General features: G+C 34.8%; 1 protein-coding gene across 1 annotated transcript; it reads right to left on the bottom strand.

The window, feature by feature from the left end:
• Positions 1-9,101: 9,101 nt before the first annotated feature.
• Positions 9,102-12,488, bottom strand: LOC113326458 (ferric reduction oxidase 4-like). The gene is made up of 8 exons (XM_026574186.1): positions 12,218-12,488; positions 11,913-12,015; positions 11,590-11,769; positions 11,228-11,462; positions 10,751-11,078; positions 10,345-10,591; positions 9,550-10,256; positions 9,102-9,424 (listed from the first exon to the last, which is right to left on the bottom strand). Exons 1-8 carry the CDS (start codon positions 12,414-12,416, stop codon positions 9,285-9,287), a joined length of 2,139 nt encoding a protein of 712 aa, XP_026429971.1. The 5' UTR covers positions 12,417-12,488; the 3' UTR covers positions 9,102-9,284.
• Between the last annotated feature and the right edge of the window lie 1,367 nt (positions 12,489-13,855).

Genomic DNA, 13,855 nt, shown 5'->3' with positions numbered 1-13,855 from the left:
TCCAGACTGATGCTACTTTTATCGTAATTGTGTATCTGATCTTGCATCTTCTATCGTACGAGTTCAATATTATTGATTGGCTTGAGAACGTGAGAGTTCTCCGATAGGCAAGAGAAAGAAGTCACAAACATCTTCGTCTCACTGTTTGTGATTCCTCGACGTCCTCTTGTTTATACAAGTAACACTGTTGAGAGGTGATTGATTAATCTAGGTTGTTCTTCAGGAATATAAGACCGGATTATCAATTGGTTCCTGTTCACCTTGATTTCATATCATAAGACGGAACAAAAACCTAGGGTTTTTCTGTGGGAGACAGATTTATCCTTTGATAGACTTTTCTCTGTGAGACAGATTTGTTTATTATCAAGTCTGCGATTTTGGGTTGCAGCAACTCTTAGTTGTGGGTGAGATCAGGTAAGGGAATCAAGTGTGTAGTGTCCTGCTGGGATCAGAGGCGTAGGGAGTACAACTGTACCTTGAATTAGTGGGAGACTGATTGGGGTTCAACTATAGTCCAGTCCGAAGTTATCTTGGAGTAGGCTAGTGTCTGTAGCGGCTTAATACAGTGTGTATTTAATCTGGACTAGGTCCCGGGGTTTTTCTGCATTTGCGGTTTCCTCGTTAACAAAATTCTGGTATCTGTGTTATTTCATTTTCTGCATTATATTGTTTATCTTTATAATTGAAATAATACAGGTTGTGCGTTTGAATCAATCAATTGGGATCCGACCTTTGGTTGCTGATTGATCCTTGGACATTGGTCTTTGGTACCATCCAAGATATTCCTTGTGTTTGATTATAGACTCGCTGGTTTCTATTAGCTTGAGTAAATCAAAACAAGAGAGAGATATTAACTCCTTGAGATACTTTTGTCTAGATTGAGTCTGACTATCTAGTTGATTCTCTAGTAAGTTTTTCGAAGTTAGTCCGTACAGATTGCTAATCTAAATATTGGGTGGTGTTGTTAGACCCCCGCTTTTTCACATAATAAGATGATCAAGTATTTGATACCAGAGTTTCATATATATAACTTTTATATTATGTTTTCAATATAAACGACTTGAAAGTAACATAGATAAAAATTGAAACAAGTCAAGTATTGTATTACTAACCTCGGGTAGGAGGATGATGTGTTCGTTGTTGTCGATACGCCTTCATATTATTCATGTCTTCAGAATAATACTTGTATGTGTATCAACATTTATAAACTTAGTAGTCTAACCTTACGAAGTTGAGTCTGGTAATCTAATAAAGTGACTTTGAGTTTTAAAACTAAAATATGACAACCAATTTTGACATACCACGCTTGGCAGGTTCAATCGAGCAATGCTCTAACAATCTCCCGCTTTGTCAACTGTAGTGACAAACTCTTATATAATATAAAGATAAATATATTATATTACACAATCGTCTCTTAACTCATTCTTCATATGCTTGATTCCAAGTTTCAGCAGTACAATAACTTGCACATATTCAAAAATTTAATGTCGTTGTTGAAGCATCTAAATAATAAAAAGCTTTACACCTCTAAAGAAATCTATCTATATATATATATACTCAATTCGAACATTTTTTTTTGAAATACTACAACATGATGATGTATTTCTCCCCCTTAGTCAATGCTTTACTCCTTCGTTAGATATATATTTTTCAATGCATATATCCTTTCTCAGTGATTATAAACCACCATATATGTTAGAACATTGCTCGGTTGAACCTTCTAAGTACTGGTATGTCAAGGTTGGTTGTTATATTTTAGTATCAAAACTCAAAAGTCGTTTGATACTAACCTCGAAAGTAACATAGATAAAAATTGAAACAAGTCAAGTATTGTATTACTAACCTCGGGTAGGAGGATGATGTGTTCGTTGTTGTCGATACGCCTTCATATTATTCATGTCTTCAGAATAATACTTGTATGTGTATCAACATTTATAAACTTAGTAGTCTAACCTTACGAAGTTGAGTCTGGTAATCTAATAAAGTGACTTTGAGTTTTAAAACTAAAATATGACAACCAATTTTGACATACCACGCTTGGAAGGTTCAATCGAGCAATGCTCTAACAATCTCCCGCTTTGTCAACTGTAGTGACAAACTCTTATATAATTAAAAGATAAATATATTATATTACACAATCGTCTCTTAACTCATTCTTCATATGCTTGATTCCAAGTTTCAGCAGTACAATAACTTGCACATATTCAAAAATTTAATGTCGTTGTTGAAGCATCTAAATAACAAAAAGCTTTACACCTCTAAAGAAATCTATATATATATATATATATATATATATATATATATATATATATATACTCAATTCGAACATTTTTTTTTGAAATACTACAACATGATGATGTATTTCTCCCCCTTAGTCAATGCTTTACTCCTTCGTTAGATATATATTTTTCAATGCATATATCCTTTCTCAGTGATTATAAACCACCATATATGTTAGAACATTGCTCGGTTGAACCTTCTAAGTACTGGTATGTCAAGGTTGGTTGTTATATTTTAGTATCAAAACTCAAAAGTCGTTTGATTATATAACTAGAGTCAACTTCTTTAGGTTAGACTAGGAAGTCTAGAAATGTTGATACATATAAGTACTACTCCGAACCTGAAGAATCCGAAGACATATCGACAACTAAGAAGACATTATCCTTCTACTTGAGGTTAGTAATACAAGACTTGAATTTTTTCCATAACATGTGAAGTTTAATACATGAAACTTTAGTATTAGAGACTTGATCATCTTATTATAATCAAACTGTGAAGGAAGAATATATACCAAGATGTATATAATAAATTACGAAATATGATGTTTATCTTTTGAACTTCGTAACCGCGACATAGACATAATCTTTGTAACTTGTTACTAGATTGTGTAAACAACTTATAATTGATTTCATGCTTATAAAACTATGTTTTAGTGCATGAGTTTAAGGAAGTAGACTCGAGAATTTTTTTCATAGTTGAGAGAAATAAATATGGATTGGTGGTCCGGTTTTCATTGAAGGTCTAAGGAAGGACCGATTCGTACTTATATTGGGAACCATGATATAACCGATCCTTACTTATATTGGGAGTCATGGTAGAACCAATACCTTCTTATGTTGGGAGTTATGGCAGAACCGATCCTTACCTATATGAGAAAATCAGGTAGAACCAATCCTTACCTACATTGGAAGTCAAGGTATAACCGATCCTTATAACAAAAACCGATTTCTATAGTCACGTACACTTTAGGGTTTGTGCAATTTTAAAAGTTTCACTTGCAAAATAGGAAAGTTCAAGATGTCGATATAGTGAGTAATTTGTACATGTGCATAAATTTTATATTTTATTACTCAAAGATATTCCTTGATACTCAAGGTGAGATCCCAAACCGAAATGTTTTATAATCTTTTTTGTTAAGATTTTCTAACGTATAATCTTTTATTTTCCTAGCAAGTAAAATGTATCTCTGAAAGACATATTAGTTAAACATCTTGTATGCTGGCTAATATTGAGTTACAATCCAAGAAGGATTTCAGTATGACACTTAGATATTGGTTGGAATTAGGGAAAAAAGATGAATCCATGTGCTTATTGCATATCTTGAGAGTATTTTCGGTTATGGAAATTTCTTGGTGTCCAAATTAGCTTGATCTATAAATAGTGACGTTTTTTCTTCTTAGAAATGTATCCTAAGGTAGGCACTTCATTTTGTAGTCACTGATGCAGCCGACTAATAGTATTACATGTAATACTATATGTTGGAAAGGAGAATAACCTAATTAAGTGAAATCTCTTACGTCCACTAATTTAAAGTCTTTCGTGGGATCAAGAAACGTCTATTAGTTTCGTTGGTGGGAAACTAGAATTTGCATTATGATTTTAGTTTTCGATTATTGATTTGATTGACTAACATTTGTTAGCTCTTGATTGCACCTAGTTTGATTATTCTTAAGAACCTTCTCTTCTGACATAAGGTCACTCAAACTAGATCAAGAGATTAGCGGTAGTTCAGATTTGTATTTAGAGACTATTGGAGTCAATTGCGTAACGTTAGGCACAAAAATGTTGAAGTTGGTGATGCCTAATCTTCCATGGATTATTTACATATGGATAAAAAATGAGAATCCACAGTTTTTTTATCGGGTTCAGGTTGATGAACATGGTAGAGCAGTAAATCTTTTCTGAGAAATGCGCGGTCGCGTATGTCATATGAACAACTTGGGTAAGTAGTCTTCTTTGACACTACTTATCATACTGATAAATATGATATGCTAGTTGCACAATTTATTGGGATAAATCATCATTACCATACCATACAATTTGGATGTGCACTGTTGCAACATGAGATTATGGTTGTTTCACATTAGGCTTGAAGCTACGAGAAAACAACATCGATCAACGATCATAACGGATCAAAACATCGCAATGGCTACTACAATAAAGAAGGTTTTCCCGAACGTCGTCACCATATTTATACGTGACACATAAAAAAAAATTGGAGACAAATTATATCACTTATATTTTAAACATTCAAAATTCAAAGGCGAGATGAAAAGATGTATTTATCATAATACAAAATTCAAGAGTTCGAAGAGAAGTGGAACAAGATGATTGTGGAATTTTATTTAACCGATAATAATATTGGTTAAAAAGATCCATACATCCTTTGAGAATCATGGGTACATGTGTACATAAATATACCTTCTATGGGAGTATGAATCCGACTAGTTGAAGTGAGGGAGTGAATTCCAAAAACTAAACTCGAAGAACTTTCTGTTCGATATGATCAGGAATTAGAAGAGATTGTTAGTAAAGAAAATTAGGAGGATCTTGTATCAGATCATACCAAAACCTTATTGAAGAAAGCAAATTGTTACTTAATCATGATGCTGAAATTTACACTCACAATATTTTAACAAGTTCAACGATCAATTATTAGTTGCACTATATGATTCAAGACTGAAGAGGTAGATGATTTAAGGTGCCAAGACTGAAGAGTAATGATTTAAGCACTTATTCGGTGACTTCTAAGATTAGTTATCCACGAACTTTCACCCTAAATATAAATCCAGGTACATATGAAGGATATCACGAGTGCCAATATTTTGAATTCAAAGGTTTCCCCTGCAAACATGTGTTAAAAGTACTGAAAAAGCTAGACGTAGATACAATTCCCTCACATTTCATTTTTGAAAGATGGTTACAAGGTGCCAAGTAGTGTTTTCCTAGAGAGTGGTATTTTCGGAAACATGTGTTTTGATTTTAATTCTATTAAACGCGTCTGTGTTGTATCAATACTCAAGCTGCAGAACTTGTAACAGATATCAAGAAAAGAAAGGGTTTGGAGGCTCAAATTACCCCTCTCTGATTTTGAGAACACGCTTTATGTCTAATGCATTTCATTTTGAAGTGATGAGATGTCTTAGTGTTAGGGTCTGCACAATCCTTATTTATAGTTGGAATGTTGGACTGAGTGATTAATGAAGCAAACATATATATATATATATATATAGTATCTCTGAAAATGTGTGAAATAAGCACAGTCCATTGAAATCCATTTCCCCTTACTATTGAAGGTTAATCTTGGACTATGTCATGGTTTGCTTATTACTCGTAATCCATCTTAATATAGGTGTACTCTACTGCATCTTTGCAAATCATCTCCTGAAGATTCCAATCATGTGATCCTGCACTGCCCGTAGATGAGTAAATTTTAGTTCAAAGTGCAGGAAAATTGGATACAATTCATAAGGACGTGAATAGTCTTACTTCAGTGTACCTATTATGATGGCCTTCCATTTGCAGCTAAAGAAATTTGGAAAAGGATTCCAATTTACGATCAACATACATATCCTTCCAAATATTTGCTGGTTTCCTTAAAAACTTTTTATCTCGGAAAAGAAAAGTAAGCTTTCAATATTACACGAGAAAACAAGACTCCGGAGATATACGATGGAAAAATAAATACAAAGACTTTCAGAATGACATCCATGTCATCAGTTTAACTAACTTTTTTATGTAAATTATTGTCTGAAATTATAATAAGGCAATAGAAAATAAAGAAACTTAGTTTAATTTTTTTAATTAATGATAACAGCTTATTTTATTTTATTTTTTGAAACTTAAAGATAGAATTGATTAAATTGAAGTGTTTACAGAAGATGTATCTTCTCGCAGTTGATTAATGATGCAACTGGGACGAGATAATAACCAGACACTACTTAATCTGTATAGTCTTGCCAATTTTGACAGAATATCTGTCACCTTATTCTTCTCTTTTGGCACATAATTACATTGTCAAAATCTAAAAGTATGAAATAAAATTATGTCTAATACGGTGTTACGAAATCTCCAATCTATGTTGAAAACTTTCTTATTAGCAGCATCTACGTACCACCAGAATTGAGTCCAGTTAAAACTCCACTTTATCTAGGTTTATCTCCTTAGACCATTGTGTTGCCTCCCTTAAAGATCGACATTCAGCTTGCTCCGGATTCAAAATATGAGCTATATAGATGCATTTTGACCCTCAAAACATACCTGCAAAATCATGTAATATTAGACCAAGTCCACCTATTTTATTAATATTAAGAAAAGAACCATCAACATTAATTCTAAATGATTGGTGGAGGTGGCCAATGAAGATTAGCTCTAGATTAAGGGAATATAATCCTGAATTCCGGGGATGGATTAGCTTCAAATTCTGTTATCTCTTTCTTGCACTTTTGGATAATGACCCCTCGGAGATGAATCGTTATTCTTGGGGACTTTGTCATCTGACTGTCCAAATACACCAAGCCACTATGACTATCTTACAAACTTCATTTTCTTGTATCTGATGTGCTATGAGCTTGTCTAACCAGTTACTGAACCATCCCACTAAGTTCCCAGCATTATCAGTATGTAAACCTAATGTAGCAAACCAGACTAGTTTAGATGAAGAGCATTCCATAATGGAGTTAGTAGGGTCTTCAATAGCTTGGCTACAAAATGGACAGTTTGGATCACATTTTGAACAATATGTTGTAGTTTTTCTCTTGTTGGAAGGATATCTTTTACACATTTTAAGACAAACTGGTTGATTCTCCGCAGTAATGAAAGTTTCCATAGTTTTTTTGAAGATGCCTTGCATTCTTGGGCCTACAAAGTTATTCATGTTTTTTCTTCCATCATTTTCTTATAAGCTGATTTAACTGAAAAGCAAACATTATTTTCAAGAGTCCAGGCCAATCTATCCTCATGATGCTGATGAATCGAGATCTTCTGTATGAGTCTTGTTATTGAAGACTCAAATAAAGAGAATAACAAACTGATATTCCATCCTCCAATATCTTCATCAAAGAGTTGGTGAAATAAGTGTAGTTCCGATGGTGGTTCGCACTAGCTTTAGGTATGGGTGGTGCATCTAGTTCTCCAACCTACTTCCGTATCATTATTTTCCTCCCATTTCCAAGAAACCAACAACTATATCTTTTGATAAAATGTAACTCTGAACTTATAATGCTTCATGACCAAGTTGAGTTACCCTTTTCTTGAAGATATAAAAAAAGCCCATCTGAAAAATATTTAGCTTTAAGAGAACATCACATATTGAAGAATCATCAGCACATAACTTCCAAGTTGATTTAGCTATGTTGAAAACTTCAATATCCTTGAAACCCAAACCCCCTTCTTACTTAGGTTTATTAACATTTCTACGTGCAATGAAGTGTTTTCCTTTATTAGAGTTCTTATTTCTCCAAAACTTTTGCTGAGTTGCATTCATCTTGCTTACGGTGCTGTCTAAAAGTTTAAAACTGATCATTTGATGTACATGGCATTAGTTACATTTTGATCATCACTAATCTCCCAACTTCAGATATATTAACACATGACCATGTTGATAGTCTAAACTCCATCTTCTGAATGAGAGTACAGAATGGTATTTTCGTATTTCTTCCTACAAAAAATGGCAATCCTAAATATTTTTCTTCAGAGATATGTAGTTGTCTAACTTGGAGAATGCCACTAATGGCTTAAAAACTAGATGGACTCATGTTTCTACTGAAAAAACGGCTGACTTGTGGAAGTTAATTAGTTGGCCTGAGCACACACTAAATTCTTCTATAACTTGAAGTAGCTTATCAGTTTGAACTAGATTAGCTTTGCAGAATAGAAGACAGTCATCCACAAACAATAAATGATTAATCTTTGGAAATGATCTAGAAAACTTCGTACCTGTTAGCTAGTTCATGGTTTCATAATGATTTAACTGCCTTGAGAAGCTTCCAAGGAAAGAATGAATATGTAGGGGAAAATAGGGTCCCCTTGCTGTAATCCTCCTATTGGTTTGAAAACTTTTGAAGGAAAGCCATTGATCATTATCTTTATTTGAGTTGTTTTGATGCATTGCATGATAAGATGATAGAATTTTTCACAAAAACCAATTTTTTTCAATACTTCAACTAGAAAAACTCATTCTAATTTGTCAAAAGCCTTAAACATATCCATCTTTAGAGCTAGATGGCCAGTCCTACCACCTTTCTTCTTCATGGATTTAACTAGTTCTTGCACTATACATATGTTCTCTGATGCTAGCATGTATGGGACATCAGCAGTGTCAATCATGTGCTTTTTGAAACTGAGAGCAATGATCATGAACATCAGCTTATAAAGTGTGTTACATAAAGCAATCGGCCTGAAGTTTTCTGGTCAATAAACAACCTATAAATCTTAAGTTTTGAACCTTTTTACTATTGGAGATGGTTTATATGCCAAAAATAATATTTATCCCAAATTAAGTCTAAATAACATCTCCACATAGAATTTTTAACACCCACTGTTAGAGATTCTCTTAATGGATGTGAGTATAACCATATAACAACTGAGCCTCACATTGGCTGGACATGCTCTTAGCGTTTTTAACTATTTGTCCAAGTTCTATACGAAAATGAAGTTGAAAAGAACAAAGTTGTAGAGACTTGTTTTTTTCTCCATTTTCTCAATAAAAACACCATTTTTTTTTTTTTTTTTTAAATTTTTTTGAGCAAGTTACACACACAAACATTAGAAAGCAATAAACATATGCTTCAAAAAAAAAAAAAAAAAAAAAAACAACAACAACAATAAACAGCATTATCACTCGGCACAATATTGACCATGTCTTATATTTACAAATGCGCATTTTGTTTCGCACTTACATTAGTTACATAATTAAACAGAATCAGTAAAAAAGAACACGAATTTTGATCAAGGGCAAAGTCGCAGTCCAAACATCATCCATCACTAGTAGATAGTAATGATGATCACCAATTGAAGCTAATAGCTTCGAAATGAAGATTCTCCGCCAAACCAGACGAACAAATTTTAGCAGCCTCGTGTCTCATCCTCCTCGGCCCACAAACTAGAACCCCAACGTTTGAGTCTTTACAGTTGAATAGTATATCTAGAGCAAGAAAACAACATATTAACATGAAAATACTTGAGTAAAACTATTAAATCTATAGCTAATTAACTGTAATGTGCTTGATGGGCATTTAAAGAGTAAGACGCTATTTAGATGCTACTTACTCTTCAAATCAGGCCTTGAACCGTGGTGCACATTGGTAGCTTGAGCAAGAGACTGGCGAGGGACACTTTCAAGTTCTTGATTTGGGTATTCGGTGGTTAAGCCAGCTGGGGACATAGTTGGTGTTACGATATCCTTGTTCTGAACTCGGTTTGCTGATAGATTTTTCTTGTTCCATAGAAAAGCGCCACTAGCCGCTGCAGCTATACATATGCAAACAAAGAACATATCCCAAAGAGCTCTCCCTGAGTAGTGATAAACCTTTTCTTTATTTTTGTCGATCGGATATATGTAGTAGCGAGTGAGAATGCCTAAGAAGAGAAGGAACATGATAAATGAAGATGTAATCACGACACCAAGCCAGAGCCAACTATTCGGGCCTAAAGTTGCAGTCAGTGGTTCGTCATGGTTGTTGGGTTTAAAGGAAATTGTTTGCAGATTAAGCTTCGAAGTACTTTCTGTCTCTTGATTTTCTGTAGTGACGTAAGCTTCTATCTGTAAGTTTATACCAGATAAATCCCATGGTGTTCCAGAGATGGGAAGCAGGAGGTCTAACATGCCAAGATCGGCAGATTTCTTAAAGGCAGAAATTAGGATAAGCTTGGGAGTCGCATTGCTTGACGTGTTTTTCCTAAATATAACCTCTTTCATGATAGAGATCATGGGAGTAATTCCTCTGCCTCCGGTCACCATGACTAGGACATCATATCTGCACAATTGTTCGAGTTAATATCGCATTTGGTCAACTGTATAATGATGTTAATGGCAATTAAATAGTTTTTCATATATAAATATACCTTAGGAAATGAGGCGAGTTAGGTCCATACGGTCCTTCAATTGAGACATCAAGACGGTCCACTGCACAAGAAGTTGAAGAAAGTTTTTGGTACAGATTTTCACTCCAGCTTCCTCCGCATTTGATGGCAAGGCTCAGTGTATCAGGCTCCATGTTAGAATTTGAGGTTACAGTGAATGGATGCCACTGTAGCTTGGAGATGCTCGGTATATTGATGTAAACCATGCTTGTTGGAGAATAATGTAGTTCTATACATGCAAGACACAAAGAGATCATGCCGTTCTTATCATCAATAACATTGCTTACAGTCATAATTAGACTCTTAACGAAACATCAATGTATACAACTAAATAAGTTTTAGTGAATGAAATATAATTTTATCTATAGGGAATGATCTTAAATATTACCTGGGCACTTTGAGAAGTTTAATTCGACGGTTTCACAAGGTAAAACTCGGGCAGAAACTAATCGAACCCTTTTTTGTGATTGCAAGAATCGCAAGAATCGGTCAATTAAGAAGAGGAAAACACCAGGAAGAATGGTGCAAAAGTAAGCGATTCCTACATGAAGAAGATAGAAAACAAGATAGGGGATGTAAAGGTAATGAGTGTAGAAGAAGAGCTCGAACAATTTTCGCCTAACGCGGGGAATGCTTGTGGCCCACATTGCTAACGAAAAAACCCAAGCAATCTCTCCAGCAACATTTGATACATAATCTTTGCTCCATTCAAGGCCCTACATGCATCAAAGATAGCACGTACCAGTACTTAGCTAGAAAGCCATATATATATATATATATGCACCAGACTAAAATTATGTATTGACCTTGATATATAAATTAACTTTCTTTTCCTAGCTATCAAATGAAACAAGTATCTACTTACTTCGGCCATTTGATCGGTTATACCCCAGTAGATGAAGAAACCTATGCTGTGTAAAGCAAAGAGAACCATAGAAATATGCCCCAACCAAATATGATACTTGACACTTGACTCCGATGTTAATCCAACCAAAGGCAGGATTGATGATCCTCGCGTCACAGGGAAGAAGAGAAAAGCCCATGTGATGTTTCCAACGTATCCCAGTCTCAGAAACACAGATCGGAACTTTGCTTCCCATCTATTCATATACGTGTAACAAAACATGAATCGGTGCAGATGTACGGTTTAATTAGAATGAAATAATCTGCTTCTTGGAAAACTATATATATCAAATTCACACTAATTATGCATGTCTAGCTACTTACACTTTCTCCCCTACTTTGTGCATATGGAGGTGCTGATAGCTAACATATAAGTAATTGCCAAGAGACCAGATCATGAGTGCGATAAACATGGCTGAGAACAACAATTCCATGGAGGTAACGATTCCTAACGGCGCTTTCACTAGCACCGGCCGTCTCAGAACTGCCAGACGGCTTCTTGAACTGTGAAATTAATCATTAATAATTGTACGTCTGAGAAAAAATATATTTATCGCGCTAGTGCATGCATTATGTAATCTCTCTGTGTGATCTAGCTCAGATTGATGAAAGTACGTATATTCGAGCACATGTAGTTTAGTAAGTACCTCTCTTTATGATTGTCAGCATACTTGGACTCTAAATGGAGATAAACACAGCTAAGGGCCGCGATTAACATAATCGGAAAGGCGAAGATAACGAGGTTCGCCCCTACGTAAAATGAGGAAATAACATTAATGATATATAGATTATGAACGATCGACCAAAGGCAAGAAACCGATACATATATATTGAAGTAGTAGGATCATCATCAGCCAGCAGCTACGCACTGTTCTATAAGCTTCTCTATCTATATTGGAAATACAGGAAGAAGTTTACATATAAATAATTGATAAGAATCTCAGATGCGTACCTTGGGAACCTATGAACTTGGAATTCAGCTTGGAGTTGAGTTTGGGTGTCCATACAGTCTTGTAAACTTTTACAGGTAACATAACCCACATAATAAGCCATCCCAGAAAGATTACTAGGAACAATAGTCTCAGAGCTGCTCGGACACTCTTTTTCGATCCTCCATTAGTCGGAGGTGATTGCTTCGTCCTCGAATTCATTAGCAGGGCAGTAGAACGTCTTAGGTATGGTACATGTGCACTTAAAAGTAGAGAAATATAGTGTTGAGATTAAATGAGATTTTCCATATACTTATATACATACGCAAAAAACAAAACACGGATCAAAAAGATGAAACAATATGGTGGCCCGTTCTGTTGAATTTATCAATACCCACCACCTGAAATAATATATATGCATCAAGATAAGAAGTTGACTTGTAATAAGTTTTTATTTTATTTTTGACCGGGGATGTGCTTGTATAAGTATAACAAACTCTTAGATGCATGGTAAAATTAATCCTGCATCAAAACGGCTATTGGCGTTTAATTTATTCATCTGCCAATTACATTCCATTTAACAAAAATATTACTAGCTAGTAGCTACTAAGTATAAACGTATACAAATCGAGAAATATTATTATATTAACTATAAAATAAAACCAAAAAAAAGAATTAATAAGATTAATTCAAAGTTGCTTTGGCAGGGAGACGTGTAGATTGGTTAAGGTTTGAAACAACAAGCTTTGGAGTACAGTTGACTATTTACAAATTTAAGGGCAGTACAATTAGCAATCTCTACTCAGCAGCCTAGTTAGCAATTCGGGATTCGGCAAACGTACGGAACGGCAAACGTACGAGTATTATACGGTTTTGTAAAATCCAGATTCGGTCCAAAATTCAGTCAACGGGACGTGATTCGTCAGTAATTCGGAACGGCATACGTACGTGTATAATTCGATTTATAAATGTGAGTTCGGCTCTGAAAATTCGGTATCTATATATAACAAATAATTTGTATTTATAAGGTTATAGACCAATTTTTATGCATATGTGTGAGTTATTTAAAGAAAAATAAACTTAATATGATGATATTAATAATATATACAACATTAGTTATCCAAGAGGACGTCGTATGGTGGTGTAGATGCTTGGTTAGTGAGTTTGAGATCTCTCTCACCTTCACCTTCAAATCTCTTCAGTCGTTTTTGTTTCATAAAAATTACAACACGTCTAATATTCGGTCGTGTATGCTCGGAAGGCAGTAAAACCCAAAAAGTGGAGTCTTTGAAAAGTAAAAGCTAAAGAATTTATGGCGAATTAAGCGGACGTATCATTCGGAATACGTAAAATTCGTGAACGGTTCGCGAATAATCCGGGAATGCCACATAATACGCGATTTGGGTTCGGAGTTGCAAACGTACGCGAATAAAACGGTAAAATTCGTGATACGGAAAAATTCGCGAATGATTCGCGAATCATTCGCGAACTTACTAACTAGGCTCAGCAGTACTAGCTAGCTTGTACTGATTAAACGTACACACTTGTACTTGTAGTACTGTGTTTTCTTACGACGCACGGGTAATCGGTTGCTATAACCGGCCTAGTCAGTGAAGCATAATGATGGTGCTATAATGGATAGTCAGTGGCACAGCATGAAG

Source organism: Papaver somniferum, chromosome 1 (assembly GCF_003573695.1).
Source record: "Papaver somniferum cultivar HN1 chromosome 1, ASM357369v1, whole genome shotgun sequence".
Lineage (NCBI taxonomy): Eukaryota > Viridiplantae > Streptophyta > Magnoliopsida > Ranunculales > Papaveraceae > Papaver > Papaver somniferum.
This window is presented reverse-complemented; position numbering and strand designations above follow the sequence as displayed.

Excerpts from the sequence above, each read along its gene's own strand:
- LOC113326458 (XM_026574186.1), bottom strand. The coding sequence starts at position 12,416 with ATGAATTCGAGGACGAAGCAATCACCTCCGACTAATGGAGGATCGAAA. Across the intron at positions 12,016-12,217 it reads CAAGTTCATAGGTTCCCAAG|GGGCGAACCTCGTTATCTTC; the intron begins GTACGCATCTGA and ends CATTTTACGTAG. Across the intron at positions 10,257-10,344 it reads AACTCGCCTCATTTCCTAAG|ATATGATGTCCTAGTCATGG; the intron begins GTATATTTATAT and ends ACAATTGTGCAG.